Here is a 17,763-nt window from a genome sequence, read left to right as displayed (position 1 = left end):
CATGGATAATGGGAAGTCAAAGGACAGAAAGGGTCTCTACCAGCTGAGTTCAGAGATGCACCAAGGAGTGATATGCGTTCACATCTTTTTGGCTAGAACTATGTCACATGAGCATCCAAGTTGCAAGTGAGGCTGGGAAACACAAGAGCCTCTATAATAGAGCCCCACTGTCAGGCATCCAGACTTTTGATCCCATTCCCTTGCACAGGGAAATGTAGGCTTCGGCCCTGTGGACCAGCAGAGGTGAATGCTTGCAGCTGGGCAGACACATGTAGGCTCAGTGGAGGAGGAAAACCAAGTGTGCACAGATCGAAGTGTTCCCAAGACCTCAGTCCTGAGGCTGAGAGAGTGGACTTAGACTTGTCAGTCCAGAGGCTGAGCAGGTGTTGTGCTCCTGGATCAGGATGCTAAATCTTCCCTGAGGGGAAGGAGAGCTCATCCTCACAGCACACTTCGGGGTGCCAGCTGGGTTTTCAGAGGTAGAAGTCACATAGGAGGAAAGTTTGACCCCTCAGTAGCCAAACAGGCTGTACTCTCTTGTCTAAATAAAATGTAGGCTTGTTTTTATTATGAAAGTAAGTACAGTGGTACAAAGTAAAACATTCCCACAGAAGGGAAGAGGGTGAGTAAAAGTAAACTCTTTAAAATTTTTTGTTGGAGTATAGTAGCATTACAATGCTGTGTTAGTTTCTGCTGTACAGCAAAGTAAATCAGCTATATGTATACATAAATCCCCCCTTTTTAGATTTTCTTCCCTTTAGGTCACCATAGAGGATTGAGTAGAGTTCCCTGTTCTATAGAGTAGGTCCTCATTAGTTACCACCCTTATGGCAGAAAGTGAAGAGGAACTAAAAAGCCTCTTGATGAAAGTGAAAGTGGAGAGTGGAAAAGTTGGCTTAAAGCTCAACATTCAGAAAACAAAGATCATGGCATCCAGTCCCATCATTTCGTGGGAAATAGATGGGGAAACAGTGGAAACAGTGTCAGACTTTATTTTTTGGGGCCCCAAAATCACTGCAGATGGTGATTGCAGCCATGAAATTAAAAGACGCTTACTCATTGGAAGGAAAGTTATGACCAACCTAGATAGCATATTCAAAAGCAGAGACATTACTTTGCCAATAAAGATCCATCTAGTCAAGGCTATGGTTTTTCCTGTGGTCATGTATGGATGTGAGAGTTGGACTGTGAAGAAGGCTGAGTGCCGAAGAATTGATGCTTTTGAAGTGTGGTGTTGGAGAAGACTCTTGAGAGTCCCTTGGACTGCAAGGAGATCCAACCAGTCCATTCTAAAGGAGATCAACCCTGGGATTTCTTTGGAGGGAATGATGTTGAAGGTGAAACTCCAGTACTTTGGCCACCTCATGCGAAGAGTTGACTCACTGGAAAAGACTCTGATGCTGGGAGGGATTGGGGGCAGGAGGAGAAGGGGACAACAGAGGATGAGATGGCTGGATGGCATCACTGACTCGATGGACGTGAGTCTGAGTGAACTCTGGGAGTTGGTGATGGACAGGGAGGCCTGGCGTGCTGCGATTCATGGGGTCACGAAGAGTCGGACATGACTGAGAGACTGAACTGAACTGAACTGAACTGAAGTTACCTATTTTATACATAATAATGTAAATATGTCAATCCCAATTTCCCAATTCATCCCACCATCCCTTTCCTTCCTTGATGTGCATATGTTTGCTCTCTACTTCTGCATCTGTATTTCTGCTTTGCAAATAGGTTCATCTGTACAATTTTTTTAGATTCCACATATGTGTGGTAATATAACATATTTGTTTTTCTCTCTGATTTGCTTCACTCTGTATGACAGTCTCTAGGTCCATCCACATCTCTGCAAATGGCTCGATTTCGTTCATTTTCATAGTTTAGTAATATTCCATTGTATGTATGAGTTACATCTTAATTTTAAAAAGTAGCATGGAGAAATAAATGGAAATACATAGAATTAAATGTAAAAAAGTAAACTTCTCTTCCCTTCTTGCTCCTGTCTGTGGCCTCAGTCCCAAGCCCCAGAAGCTACACTTTATGGTTTCCCTGGCCACTTTTCAAATGTTTTCTTTGCATATGTGTGTATATACACTGTTTTAAAAATACACAAACAGCATACTTTATACACTTTACATGCTGAAATTTGCTTTTACCATTTAGTATTTGATAATCACAACATCCTTCTACCTGTAGAAACATCTAATTCTTATGTATGGCTAAGTGGTATGTGGGTGTGTATGCTGCTGCTAAGTCGCTTCAGTCATGTCCGACTCTGTGCGACCACATAGACGGCAGCCCACCAGGCTCCGCCGTCCCGGGATTCTCCAGGCAAGAACACTGGAGTGGGTTGCCATTTCCTTCTCCAATGCGTGAAAGTGAAGTCGTTCAGTCATTTTGGACTCAGTGACCCCATGGACTGCCGCCTACCAGACTTCTCCGTCCATGGGATTTTCCAGGCAAGAGTACTGGAGTGGGTTGCCATTGCCTTCTCTGAAGTGGTATGACTGTGCCATAATTTATTTACCCAGTTATTATTATATTTACCCAGTTATTATTATTATTTATTCAGTCAGCAGCTGAAGAAATATTGATATGTCAAGGCTTTTGATACGAAAATCATTGTTATAATTCTCCAGTCCTTTTGTCAGGATTCCTGTCTCTTGGCTCCATTATCTGGGTTGGAAGTTGAAGCTGGCATCTGGGCGAGAGAGAGCTTTGCTTCCTCTGGCAGGACTGGCCCTGTGATTTCTGGAGTGCTGGCCTTTCTCAGGTCGGGCTCACTTCTGGCTTTTCTTTGGGGAGCCTGAACCCATGGCTTTCTCCTTTGTCATAGGAACCTCCCCCCATACTGACTCTACAACAAGGGCAGGGCAGGTTGGCACATGTGGGTACCTGGGAAGGCTAGTAATCTGGTGCTCTGGGCAGATAAACAATATGAGGCTCTTTCAACTGATATTTGCTAAAACATTTGTTCAACTCTTATTTGAAGGAAAGGCTGAGTACTGAAGTGTGGAGTACATAGATCTCTGGTTGCATCATCCTGAAAAGTCTGTGGGGTGGGCAAAGCTACTGTTCACACTAGAGATTGCTGGGATCTTTGCCAAAGGGACTGCTTGGGAGCTTGGATTTGAGCCACTTGTATCTGATCGTTTGTTGATCTCTTCAAGAAAATGAACATGAAGCCTTGAAAATACCTGTTATTTAACTTTTTGGCCTATAGTTTTTCACTTCAGTTCAGTGCAATTGCTCAGTCGTGTCTGACTCTTTGCAACCCCATGGACTGCAGCACGCCAGGCCTCCCTGTCCATCACCAACTCCTGGGGTTTACTCAAACTCATGTCCATTGAGTCGGTGATGCCATCCAACCATCTCATCCTCTGTTGTCCCCTTCTCCTCCTGCCTTCAGTCTTTCCCAGTATCAGGGTCTTTTCAAATGAGTCAGCTCTTCTCATCAGGTGGCCCAAGTATTGGAGTTTCAGCTTTGGTATCAGTCCTTCCAATGAATATTCAGGACTGATTTCCTTTAGGATGGACTGATTGGATCTCCTTGCAGTCCAAGGGACTCTCAAGAGTCTTCTCCAACACCACAGTTCAAAAGCATCAATTCTTCAGAGCTCAGCTTTCTTTATAGTCCAACTCTCACATCCATACATGACCACTGGAAAAGTAGTGTTTAATGAAGTGCTAGTCTTAATGAGGTTAACAGAAATCCATTAGCTAATACAGAGACTATCAGAACTGCTATGGATCCATCTACCAAGAAATTCTAGGGAGATTCCTGATAGTCCAGTATTTAGGACTTGGCCCTTTTACTGTTTTGGGCTGGGCTCAATCTCTGTTTGGAGAACTAAGATCCTGAAAGTCTCACAGTGTGCAGCAAAAAAAAAAAAAAATAGAGAGAGAGAGAGAGAGATAGAGAGAGCTATACACTTGAATAGGACCCAGAAAGAGGGAAGAAGAGAGGAGGAGAATTGGGGAAAGATGATGTAGAAGTAAAGAGAGACAGTGAATCTTCTCCAGTTGGCTAAAGAAAGAACCAGATCCGACAAGGCAAGCAGATGCCACATTCAGGCCACTGGGAGAGGGTGTTTCAGCCAAGCTGTGGTCAGATACCAAGGAATAAAATCCTGCAAATCAAGCATGAAGGTAAATAGTCTCTGTCAGCCAGGCAGGCATGGTATTCAGAGGTGCAAGCTCAGAAAGTTTGTTCAACTGAGCAGAAGCAGGTGGGTGAAATCAGATGAAGAGAAGTTAGATATGGGAAAATTGTCTTCCTGAAACAAAGATATATGGTCAGATTTCCCTGCTCAAGAATCTTCAGTGACTGTTAATTATAGATATAATTATATCCTGGGCTTCCCAAGTGGTGCTAGTGGTAAAGAACCCGCCTTCTGATGTAGGAGGCTCAGGTTCTATCCCTGGGTTGGGACGATCCCCTGGAGGAGGAAATGGCTACCCACTCCAGTGTTCTAGCCTGGAAAATCCTGTGGACAAAGGAGCATGGTGGGATACAGTCCATGGGCCGTGACGAGTTGGACATGAATAAAAGAGAATAGAAGATACAGTAAATGAGAAAGAGAAAAGTGAAGAGTTATATCATGATAAAACAAGTAGGAGTTGATTAGAGAGAAGAAGCAAATAGAAAATTTTAAAAGATGAGAGGAACATAGAAGTCCCCAACAGATTCTCTCCTTGGGCTGGCTATATGGTTGCCAAAAGTTCTAGACTCACATTCCCAGTTCTGAGTACACAAAATGCTATCCTTCACAAGTTCCTAGATTTCCTTGGATTTAACCAACCAGCCATGCTATGGCTGTCCCTGAACCAATCACTGTGGTCCAGGGTGGCGTGGTTGGTTGGAGTTGTCCAAATGTGGACCATGAGCCATCCCTCCACCAGTGACAGAGTGCTCCACCAATGGTGTGGTTGGTGTGCTGATCGGTTAGGTTGAGTCACTTTTTCCATTGCGGGAGGTTGATGCAGAGCCCCACCCATGCATATAGAATGAGAATGTGAAAGGCTTGCGCTTAGACCGAAGAATGTGGTGTGGGTGCTAAGTTGGCAAAATGTATGCCATATCAGCTCTTTCCATCTTCTTTGCTTGGGTAACTTGCCTCTGCTCTTTGAGACCATATTTAGGCACAACTTCCTCTAGGAAACCTCACCTGATACATTTTATGCCCCAGATTAGATGCCTGTGTTCTCATAATGTTACTGAAGCAAACATGGATCCACTTACCCAATGCATAGCAAAGTATATCTACCGATACCAGGCTGTGGTGAAGGAGAGTACAGCATTTGTTGCAAGGCACTCAATGTGGGGCCAAGCAAAGATAACAGGCAGCTCATGCTCAAAAGACCCAAATGCCCCAGTGGTTTTCAGGGAGGGTTTTTTAAAGTGAGATCGAGGGGTATGTGATCAGTTCATGTGATCCTTCTGACTGACTGGTGGTGAGGTAATGGTGGTGTTTGGGAGTCAACACCATCAACCTTCTGTTTCCTACTCATCTGGGGTTCACATGCTGGTGGTTAGCACGTAGTTAACTTTTTCCTCTTGGTGCAGGTTTTAGTATCTGCAAAACAACTCAAGGTTATGATGCAGAATATTGTCTGTAGCTCTTGAGGAGGAACTAAAGGCCCTTGACTTTGTTTTACAGCTTAACTATTATTTTGTCTTGTCTTTGTTTCTGCCTTTTCTCACTTCTCTGGTTAAACTTGCTCTTTGGATCTTGGGGAATACCTAGGAGACTAAAACTTTTCTACAAACAAGAGGCAGGGGACACCAGGGATCTGTCACTGGGAAGGCCCCACAAAGTCCTGCTTGGTTTCAATAACTCTTCCTTCTAGAATGAGAGCTCCTTCAAGTCTTTGCCCTTTTTCTCGAGTACAGGGCTTGAGATACTCACAGTTTATTGAGTGACTGAGAGGGAATGCATGCACACAGGCAGGAGTGTGTGCGACAGTGGGACTTGCCTCTCATCACCTGATTAGACACAGCTACACTGGGATGGCTGTACCCAGGAGCTTTTGTTCAAGCAGAAGCTAGTTCTTCTGGGATTGGAGTCCCACACTAAGCACATAGATTGAGAGTGAGGAAGGGGGTTCCACCCCCAGGAGAAGATGGTGTGGCCACCTCCAAAGTAGTGTCACTGGCACTGCTATTGTCTCAGGCTCCCAGACTCTGGGACCGAGTCTCCCTTTTACCCTGGGGTTCCAGGAGGGCATCTGGTCACTTCATGTCCTAGAATCTTATTTTTTTCACATCCATCTCTTTTCTGTTGCACCACATCCTCCTGGTCTCCAAACAGCCTCCCTGCCCCCCATCCTTGGTATTCTCTTTGCCTGACTCCTTTAAAACTTACACACCACTGCAGTAATACTTATTGCACCGTCCTTAAATACTGATTATCATGTCATCCATTTTATGAGAAACCTCAGTGAGTCTTCAGAGCTTCCAGGATAAATTCTAAATTCTTCAACCTATGATAACCATATGATAAAGTTCATTACCAGTCTTTCCCCAGATTTTTCATGTAGCCATACTTCTCACTCCTCACCATCCACTCCTGCTGCTGCTGCTGCTAAGTCACTTCAGTCGTGTCCGACTCTGTGCGACCCCATAGACGGCAGCCCACCAGGCTCCCCCACCCCTGGGATTCTCCAGGCAAGAACACTGGAGTGGGCTGTCATTTCCTTCTCCAATGCATGAAAGTGAAAAGTGAAAGTGAAGTCTCTCAGTCGTCCGACTCTTCACAACCGCATGGACTACAGCCTACCAGGCTCCTCTGTCCATGGGATTTTCCAGACAAGAGTACTGGAGTGGGTTGACATTGCCTTCTCTGATTCACCCCTGAGCCCCAGCTTATAAACCACTCTCCCCCATATCACCCATACTTCTTCCTCCTTGTTGCTCAAGCTCCACCCCTGCTTAGTATCCTCAACTTTTCCATTTTGTTACCCAATCTTACTTCTCCTTAATCTCTGCATTTTTCATGAGGTGTTTCTGACCTCTTTGATCCACAGCAATCTTTTCCTTCTGTAAATAAATATATCCCTAGAAAAATGGAGCCTATATCCATTGCATCAACCGGTCAGTTGGCACTTAATCATAAATTGCTCTGTGCAGTTACTTAATTTTTTCAATATTGGATCATAAACTTTTACTTAGAATGCAGTAAGTGCATAGGAAGTGTTAAATGAAAAAGTGAATGGGATTGTATTGAATGAAAAGGGGCAAATGGACAGCAAAAATCTTGGTTCTGTTTTAGTTTGGTTGTGAATACTATTTGTGCCTTTCAGTTTGTCACTTAACTCTTGGCCTCCATTTCCTCTCTAATAAATTGAGGATAATCTTACCAACTCCACAGAGGTTGAAGAGTTATGGTGAACACCAAATGAGAAATCATACTTGTAAGCACTTGATGAACTATTAAGGTAAGCTATTAGGATTTCTCTTTTAGCTTTAATTATAAAATATTTTCCTTCTTACTTTCAGGCTTGCAACCTTATATCTGGAAAGAGGGCCCAACAGGATAGGAAGTCTTTACAAAAAGGCTGTTTACAGACACTACACAGATGAGACCTATTCCAAGGAGATCCCCAAGCCTCCCTGGCTTGGATTCTTGGGTCCCATCTTGAAGGCTGAAGTGGGTGATGTGATTGTCATCCATTTAAAGAACTTTGCGTCCCGCCCTTACTCCTTGCATCCACATGGCGTTTTCTACAACAAGGACTCAGAAGGTAAGTATCAATCATATAGGTGTCTTGTCTCTCCTTCCTAAGTAAGGCAATTGTCAGCTATGGTGAGCAGGATTCTAAAAGCACAGGGGTAACATGTGTTCTTTTAACTTCTCCCTGCCTCCTCCTCACCCCATCTGCCTCTGTCCCTACCTTCTCTTCATCTTCTTCCTTTTTCTTTCCCTTATTTTCTCCCTCCCTCCTTTCTTCCTCTATGTTGCTACAGGGGTAGGTGCTGAGGTCCCTTGGCACGTGCTCCAGCACAGCCCCGAGGCACACTAACCTTCCTTGTCAATGAGTCATGACCGGGTCTCACACTGGATAAAGACCAGCATGCGTGATGGATTCCCATGTCCTGTCCAGTAACAGCCTCGGCTGTGGAGAGAGTGTCACAGTGCCCGTGGGCCTCAACTTCCCTACTTAAAGCTACTGTCTGTGGTGCTTCCTTTCTGAAGCTGCCCTGTCTTCTTGTCTGTACTTCAAGAGTTTCAATAGTGCAGTTCCCTGAGTTCTCCCTAAGGTTAAAAAAAAATTATAAGCAGCACTCTTGGACTTTTGAAATGGGAAACATTTCTCAATCTTCAGAAGTATTTTTCTCATCCCTCATTGCATTCTTGCTCGTGATCAGATGGAACAGGTTAAATGGTACTAAACCTGCTACACCCTGACTCTGAGGAATATGCCAGGAACAGTAACATTACCTCGGATGCAGTTCACTTTATCATAAAGGGAAGCTTCTAGATTGTGGTGAATGTCCTAAGGCAGCCAGACTAGCTTGGCAGTTGCCACGACCAGGTCTGTCTAAGTAGCCAGAGGAGGCACCACTGATGATGGACACGAGATGCGGAGCGCCCTTTGTTCTTGGCCATTTTCCTCCACCTGAAGTGCAGCAAAGCTCTTGGTCACAGATTTGGTTAGTTCTGAATAGTTGAAAGTGAGCACAAAAAATTCTTTACCTTCACGAACCTTCCACTGGGTGCCCACCAGATATCAGAGACTGACTCTAGGTATTGGGAAAAAGATAAATGAATCATAGGCTATAGTAGAAAATCAATGACTATAACTATAAAGGTTTATTTCAGGGTTCTCAATACCATTCTACTGATTCTATCTGCTTATCCTTTCACCAACACTGTGTTATCTTGCTTACTATAAATTTATAGTAAGTTTTGAAATTGGTAAGTATAAGATCTCCAACTTTGCTTTTTTAAAAAAGACTTTTAAGCTTTTCTAGGTTCTTTGCATTTTCATATCAATAAATATCAGATCAGCTTGTTAATTTTTACCAAAAAAGTTAATTGATTCTGATGAGGGTTGCATTGAGTTTATTGATCAATTGGGGAAAAACTGTTGTCTGCATTGAAAGATGAATTACCATCTTGGAAATATTGACTCGTCCAATCTGAGCATAAAGTTTAGATCATAAATGTCTCTAAACAATGTCTTAGATTTTAGCACACAAGATTTGCATTCTTTTGCTCAATTTATTCAGAAGTAGTATTTTATTCTTTCTGATACTATTATATATGGAATAGTGTTCTTAATTTCATTTTTGGTTGTTGCTAGTGTAAATAAATATACTTGGTTTTTATATGTTTATTTTGAATCCTATTATCTCGTTAAACTTGTTTTTTAATAGATGCTTAAAGGGTTCCTTGGAATTTTCTAAATACTGAATCATGCCACTATGAATAAACAGAGTTTTATTTCTCCCTTACCAATTGGTAAACCTTTAATTTTTTCTTTTGCCTTATTGCACTGGCTAGAACATTCAGGACAATTTTTAATAATAGTGGTGAGAGCAGACATTCTTGCCTTGTTCTCATTAGAAAGAAAGCATGTTGTCTCCCTCCCGTTAAGCAAGAGGCTAGCCGTGGATTTTTCTTATATATACTTTATCAGGTTAAGGAAATTCCCATCTACTCCTAGACTGTTAAAAGTTTTTAACTTGATAAGCACTAGATTTTGTTTGTTTTCTGCCTCTTTTGAGATGAGGGTGTAGTTTTTGTCCTTTATTTTATTAATATATTGTATTACCTTAGTTTATTCTTGAATGTTAAACCAACTTTGCAGTCATAGGATAAATTCCATTTGGACATGGTATGTAATTCTTTTTATATGTTGCTGGGGTCTGCTAGTATTTTGTTAGACTTTTTTGGTGTACACTTATGAAGAATACTGGTCTATAGTTTTCCTTTCTTATGATATTTTTAATCTGGTTTTGGTGTCAAGGTACTGTTTGCTTCACAGGGTGAATTTGGAACTATTCCTTTCTCTATTCCCTGAAGGATTCTGTAATGGACTGGCATCATTTCTTCTCAGTATTTCATAGAATTTATAAGTGAAACCATCTAAGCCTGGGTTTTGTTTGAGGGGAGAATCTTAATTGTGAAACAGCTTCTTTGTGTATTAGGTCTATTCCAATTCTTTATTTATTCTTAAGTCAGTTTTAGTAATTTGTTTCTCTCCAGAAATTTGTCAGTTTTATCTAAGTTGTCTAATATTTTGGCATAAAATTATTTGTAATAGTCCTTTTATAGTCTTTTTAATTTCTGTAAGTAAGAGTGACACCCCATTTTTCATTGCTGGTTTTGGTAACTGGGGCCCTCTCTCTTTCTTGGCAGTCTATACAAAGTTTTCTCAATTTTGTTGATCTTTTTCAAGGAACTAACTGACTTCTGGATTCATCTATTTTACAGTTTTCTATTTCCTCCTTCACTGATTTCTGCTCCAAAATTTATGTGTGTGTGTTAGTTGCTCAGACATGTCCGACTTTTTGGTTGTAGCCTACCAAGCTCCTCTGTCCATGGAATTCTCCAGGGAAGAACTGGAGTGGATAGCCATTCCCATCTGTAGACCATTTTTGACGCTGTGTGATTTTCATCTTGTGCTTGCCACGTGGCACTAGTGGTAAAGAACTCGCCTGCCAGTGCAGGAGACATTAGAGAGTCGGGTTCAATCCCTTGGTTGGGAAGATCCAGGGAGGAGGGCATGGCAACGCACTCCAGTATTCTTGCCTGGAGAATCCCATGGACAGGAGAGCCTGATGGGCTACAGTCCATAGGATCTCAAAGAGTCGAACTGAAGTGATTTAGAATGCATGCCCACAGTTTTCCTCTACATCAGGGATTGGCAACTTATGGTCCACGGGACATGTTTTTATATAGCCCATGAGTTAAGAATGCTTTATATATATATATGAAGTTGGGGGAAAAGCTAAGATTTTGATGCAGAACCCTGCAAAGCCTAAAATATTTATACTCAGACTCTTCACAGGAAATGTTTTCTGAACCCAGCTATATATGAATATACTATCGTTTACTTTTCTGTTACATTCTTGATAGGTATTTGAGTGGTCTGCTGTTTTTTGACTCCTGAGAAATACTGCTGTGAACATTCTTACATGCTTTCTGCTCCAGTTGCATATGCTTCTCTAAGAAACATATCTAAGAGTGAAAATATACATACCTACATTCAAATTTAGTAGATAACTCTGGTTTCCCAAAGTGGTTGTACCAATTATATTCCTAACAGCAGTGTATAAAAATTCCAGTTGCTGTACATTCCCAACAACACTGAATACTACCAACTTTAGAAATTTTTGCCTATTTGTTAGGTCCGTAGTGCTATATCATTGTCATTGTAATCTAGGGTTTCCCTGTAATGAAATTTATTAAATTAAGTATTTTTTTTCTAAATACTGATCCCATACCAATACCTTTACTATTTTCCTATGGGATTTTCTGTTTTTTTTTTCTTTTTTCTTTTTTTTTTTTTTGTCACTTAGTTGAAGGAGTACTTTATTTTGAATATGAATCCTTTCATCAGTTATGTATGTCGTGAATATGTGACTTGCTTTTTCATTCTTTTAAGGTATCTTTTAATGAATAGAACTTCTTAACTTTCTTTTTTGTTTGTTTTCTTTTTAAAATTAATTTATTTATTATAATTGGAGGCTAATTACTTTACAATATTGTAGTGGTTTTTGCCATGGCTGATACATGAATCAGCCATGGGTGTACATGTGTTTCCCATCCTGAACCCCTCTCCCACCTCCCTCCCCATGCCATCCCTCAGGGTAGTCCCAGTGCACTGGCTTTGAGTGCCCTGCTTTCATGCATCGAACTTGGACTGTGATCTATTTCACATATGATAATATACATATTTCAATGCTATTCTCTCAAATCATCCCACCCTCACCTTCTCCCACAGAGTCCAAAAGCCTGTTCTTTATATCTGTGTCTCTTTTGCTGTCTCAAATGTAAGGTCATCATTACCATATGTGTTAATATACTGTATTCGTGTTTTTCTTTCTGACTTACTTCACTTTGTATAATAAGCTTCAGTTTCACCCACCTCATTAGAACTGACTCAAATGCATTCTTTTTAATAGCTGAGTAATATTCCACTGTGTATATGTATCACAGCTTTCTTATCCATTCGTCTGCTGATGGACATCTAGGGTGTGTCCATGTCCTGGCTATTGTAAACAGTGCTGTGATGAATATTGGGGTACACGTGTCTCTTTTAATTCTGGTTTCCTCGGTGTGTATGCCTAGCAGTGGGATTGCTAGGTAATACAGCAGTTCTATGTCCAGTTTTTTTTTTTTTTAATTTAAATTTATTTATTTTAATTGGAGGCTAATTACTTTACAATATTGTATTGGTTCTGGCACACATCAATATGAATCCTCCATGGGCATACACATGTTCCCCATCCTGAACCCCCCTCCCACCTCCCTCCCCATACAATCCCTCTGGGTCATCCCAGTGCACCAGCCCCAAGCAATTTCCAGTTTTTTAAGGAATCTCCACACTATTCTCTATAGTGGCTGCACTAGTTTGCATTCCCACCAACAGTGGAAGAGGATTGCCTTTTCTCCACCCCCTTTCCAGCATTTATTGCTTGTAGACTTTTGGATAACAGCCATTCTGATCGGTATGAGATGGTACCTCATTGCGGTTTTGATTTGCATTTCTCTGATAATGAGTGATGTTGAGCATCTTTCATGTGTTTGTTAGCCATCTGTATGTCTTCTTTGGAGAAATGTCTGTTTAGTTCTTTGGCCCATTTTTTGATTGGGTCGTTTATTTTTCTGGAATTGAGCTTCAGGAGTTGCTTGTATATTTTTGAGATTAATTCTTTGTCTGTGGCTTCATTTGCTATTATTTTCTCCCATTCTGAAGGCTGTCTTTTCACCTTGCTTAAGTTTCCTTCATTGTGCAAAAGCTCATAAGTGTAATTGTGGTCAAAATTTATCAGTGCTTTCTTTAACAATTAGTACATTTTATAATTATTTAAAAAAGCTTCCTACTCTAAAACCATGAAGATATTCTCCCATTTTACCTTCTTAAAGCTTTACAGTTTTGCCTTTTACCTTAAGGACTTGAATATGCCTGGAATTGGCTTCTATTTAACCTGTTGTTGTTGCTATTGTTCAGTCACTAAGTAGTGTCTGACTCTTGTGACCATGAACTGCAGCATGCCATTATTCCCTGTCCTTCACTATCTCCTGGAGCTTGATCAAACTCATGTCCATTGAGTCGGTGATGCCATCCACCATCTTGTCCTCCATCGCCCCCTTCTCCTCTTGCCTTCAGTCTTTCCCAGCATCAGGATCTTTTCCAATGAGTCAGCTCTTCACATCAGGTGGACAAAGTATTGGAGCTTCAGCTTTAGCATCAGTCCTTCCAGTGAATATTCAGGGTTGATTTCCATTAGAATGGACTGGTTTGATCTCTTTGCAGTCCAAGGGACTCTCAAGAATCTTCTCCAGCACCACAGTTTGAAAGCATCAATTCCTCAATGCTCAGCCTTCTTTATGGTCCAACTCTCACTTCTGTACATAATGACCGAAAAAAAACATTGCTTTGACTAGATGGACCTTTGTAGGAAAAATGATGACTCTGCTTTTTAATACGCTGTCCAGATTTGTCATAGCTTTCCTTCCAAGGAGCTGGTCTTTTAATTTCATGGCTACAGTCACTGTCTGCAGTGATTTTGGAACCCAAGAAAAGAAAATCTGCCACTATTTCCATTTTTTCCCCATCTGTTTGCCGTAAAGTGATGAGCACAAATGCCATGATGTTAGTTTTTTGAAAACTGAGTTTTTTGTGTGTGTATGTAATCAAGTTTTATTAAAGTATAAAAGAGATAGAGTAAGATTCTGACATAGACATCAGAAGGGGTCAGAAAGAGTGCCCCCCTGCTAGTCTTTAGCAGGAAGTTATATACTGACTAGCAGGCTGCTAATTAGACAAAGGAAATGTCTCAACACACAGAGAGTGGCACCAGGCCCCTCACCCACAACATGTATTTTGAGATAACATTGGCAAAAGCTGAGTCATCCTGGGCCATAAAACGATTGACATGTATCTTGAAGAAAGGCAGGTTTCCAAGCGAATACATAGTCTTATTAACACAGATTAGGAGAAAAATTGTATGAGTAAAACATACTGGTTTGTTGAGGCATTCTCCCTTCTGAGCCATAGGTGGAACAAACATGAAGAAAGACAGAGTCTAGGATAAATACACAGTTCATTAACATAGCTTAAGAAAAACCTTTCCATAAGAAAAACACAGGTTAGCTCAAGGTTTGAGAAAAGTTAAGTTCAAGTGGAACCAGGTGTCATCATGGCAACACAGAATTTTAAAAACCTCCTTTTAGAAACAAAAGAGACCATAGCAAAAATCAACAAAGCCAAAAGCTGGTTCTTTGAAAGGATAAATAAAATTGACAAACCACTAGCCAGACTCATCAAGAAACAAAGGGAGAAAAATCAAATCAGTAAAATTAGAAATGAAAATGGAGAGATCACAACAGACAACACAGAAATACAAAGGATCATAAGAGACTACTATCAACAATTATATGCCAATAAAATGGAAAAGGTGGAAGAAATGGACAAATTCTTAGAGAAGTACAACTTTCCAAAACTCGATCAGGAAGAAATAGAAAATCTTAACAGACCCATCACAAGCACGGAAATTGAAACTGTAATCAGAAATCTTCCAGCAAACAAAAGCCCAGGTCCAGACGGCTTCACAGCTGAATTCTACCAAAAATTTAGAGAAGAGCTAACACCTATCCTGCTCAAACTCTTCCAGAAAATTGCAGAGGATGGTAAACTTCCAAACTCATTCTATGAGGCCACCATCACCCTAATACCAAAACCTGGCAAAGAGCCCACAAAAAAAGAAAACTACAAGCCAATATCACTGATGAACATAGATGCAAAAATCCTTAACAAAATTCTAGCAATCATAATCCAGCAACACATTAAAAAGATTATACACCATGACCAAGTGGGCTTTATCCCAGGGATGCAAGGATTCTTCAATATCCACAAATCAATCAGTGTAATACACCACATTAACAAATTGAAAAATAAAAACCATATGATTATCTCAATAGATGCAGAGAAAGCCTTTGACAAAATTCAACATCCAATTATGATCAAAACTCTCCAGAAAGCAGGAATAGAAGGAACATACCTCAACATAATCAAAGCTATATATGACAAACCCACAGCAAACATTATCCTCAATGGTGAAAAATTGAAAGCATTTCCTCTAAAGTCAGGAACAAGACAAGGGTGCCCACTTTCACCATTACTATTCAACATAGTTTGGTAAGTTTTGGCCACAGCAATCAGAGCAGAAAAATAAATAAAAGGAATCCAAATTGGAAAAGAAGAAGTAAAACTCTCACTATTTGCAGATGACACGATCCTCTACATAGAAAACTCTAAAGACTCCACTAGAAAATTACTAGAACTAATCAATGATTATAGTAAAATTGCAGGATATAAAATCAACACACAGAAATCCCTTGCATTCCTATACACTAATAATGAAAAAACAGAAAGAGAAATTAAGGTAACAATTCCATTCACCATTGCAACGGAAAGAATAAAATACTTAGGAATATATCTACCTAAAGAAACTAAAGACCTATATATAGAAAACTATAAAACACTGGTGAAAGAAATCAAAGAGGACACTAATAGATGGAGAAAAATACCATGTTCATGGATTGGAAGAATCAATATAGTGAAAATGAGTATACTACCCAAAGCAATTTATAGATTCAATGCAATCCCTATCAAGCTACCAACGGTATTCTTCACAGAGCTAGAACAAATAATTTCACAATTTGTATGGAAATACAAAAAACCTCGAATAGCCAAAGCTATCTTGAGAAAGAAGAATGGAACTGGAGGAATTAACCTACCTGACTTCAGGCTCTACTACAAAGCCACAGTTATCAAGACAGTATGGTACTGGCACAAAGACAGAAATATTGATCAATGGAACAAAATAGCCCAGAGATAAATCCACGCACATATGGACACCTTATCGTTGACAAAAGAGGCAAGAATATAACAATGGATTAAAGACAATCTCTTTAACAAGTGGTGCTGGGAAAACTGGTCAACCACTTGTAAAAGAATGAAACTAGAACACTTTCTAACACCATACACAAAAATAAACTCAAAATGGATTAAAGATCTAAACGTAAGGCCAGAAACTATAAAACTCCTAGAGGAGAACATAGGCAAAACACTCTCCAACATACATCACAGCAGGATCCTCTATGACCCACCTCCCAGAATATTGGAAATAAAAGCAAAAATAAACAAATGGGACCTAATTAAACTTAAAAGCTTCTGCACAACAAAGGAAACTATAAGCAAGGTGAAAAGGCAGCCTTCAGAATGGGAGAAAATAATAGCAAATGAAGCAACTGACAAACAACTAATCTCAAAAATATACAAGCAACTCCTACAGCTCAATTCCAGAAAAATAAATGACCCAATCAAAAAATGGGCCAAAGAACTAAATAGACATTTCTCCAAAGAAGACATACAGATGGCTAACAAACACATGAAAAGATGCTCAACATCACTCATTATCAGAGAAATGCAAATCAAAACCACTATGAGGTACCATTTCACACCAGTCAGAATGGCTGCAATCCAAAAGTCTACAAGCAATAAATGCTGGAGAGGGTGTGGAGAAAAGGGAACCCTCTTCCACTGTTGGTGGGAATGCAAACTACTACAGCCACTATGGAGAACAGTGTGGAGATTCCTGAAAAAACTGCAAATAGAACTGCCTTATGATCCAGCAATCCCACTGCTGGGCATACACACTGAGGAAACCAGAAGGGAAAGAGACACGTGTACCCCAATGTTCATCGCAGCACTGTTTATAATAGCCAGGACATGGAAGCAACCTAGATGCCCATCAACAGATGAATGGATAAGAAATGTGTGGTACATATACACAATGGAGTATTACTCAGCCATTAAAAAGAATACATTTGAATCAGTTCTAATGAGGTGGATGAAACTGGAGCCTATTATACAGAGTGAAGTGGGCCAGAAAGAAAAACACCAATACAGTATACTAACGCATATATATGGAATTTAAAAAGATGGTAACAATAACCCTGTGTATGAGACAGCAAAAGAGACACTGATGTATATAGCTCAGTCTTATGGACTCGGTGGGAGAGGGAGAGGGTGGGGAGATTTGGGAGAATGGCATTGAAACATGCATAGTATCATGTATGAAACGAGTCGCCAGTTCAGGTTCGATGCACGATACTGGATGCTTGGGGCTGGTGCACTGGGACCACCCAGAGGGAGGGTATGGGGAGGGAGGAGGGTTCAGGATGGGGAGCACGGGTATACCTGTAGTGGATTCATTTCGATGTTGGGCAAAACTAATACAATATTGTAAAGTTTAAAAATAAAATAAAATTAATTAAAAAAAAATAAAAGAAACCTCCTTTTAATTTTTTTTAAATTTTATTTTATTTTTAAACTTCACAATATTGTATTGGTTTTGCCATATATTGAAATGAATCCGCCACAGGCATACATGTGTTCCCCATCCTGAACCTTCCTCCCTCCTCCCTCCCCATACCATCCCTCTGGGTCGTCCCAGTGCACCAGCCCCAAGCATCCAGTATCGTGCATCGACCCTGGACTGGTGACTCGTTTCATATATGATATTAT

At 40.5% G+C, this 17,763-nt stretch overlaps 1 protein-coding gene across 2 annotated transcripts in view; it reads left to right on the top strand.

Moving 5' to 3' along the window:
* Positions 1-17,763, top strand: part of HEPHL1 (hephaestin like 1) — a 104,203-nt gene that overhangs the window by 17,571 nt on the left and 68,869 nt on the right. For both annotated transcript variants that reach the window (XM_006042135.4, XR_006551264.2), the window contains exon 2: positions 7,496-7,740. In XM_006042135.4, the coding sequence (XP_006042197.3) occupies positions 7,496-7,740 (245 nt within the window). The remainder of the gene's footprint in view (positions 1-7,495; positions 7,741-17,763) is intronic.

The sequence above is a fragment of the Bubalus bubalis genome, chromosome 5 (genome assembly GCF_019923935.1).
Source record: "Bubalus bubalis isolate 160015118507 breed Murrah chromosome 5, NDDB_SH_1, whole genome shotgun sequence".
In the NCBI taxonomy this organism is placed as follows: domain Eukaryota; kingdom Metazoa; phylum Chordata; class Mammalia; order Artiodactyla; family Bovidae; genus Bubalus; species Bubalus bubalis.
This window is presented reverse-complemented; position numbering and strand designations above follow the sequence as displayed.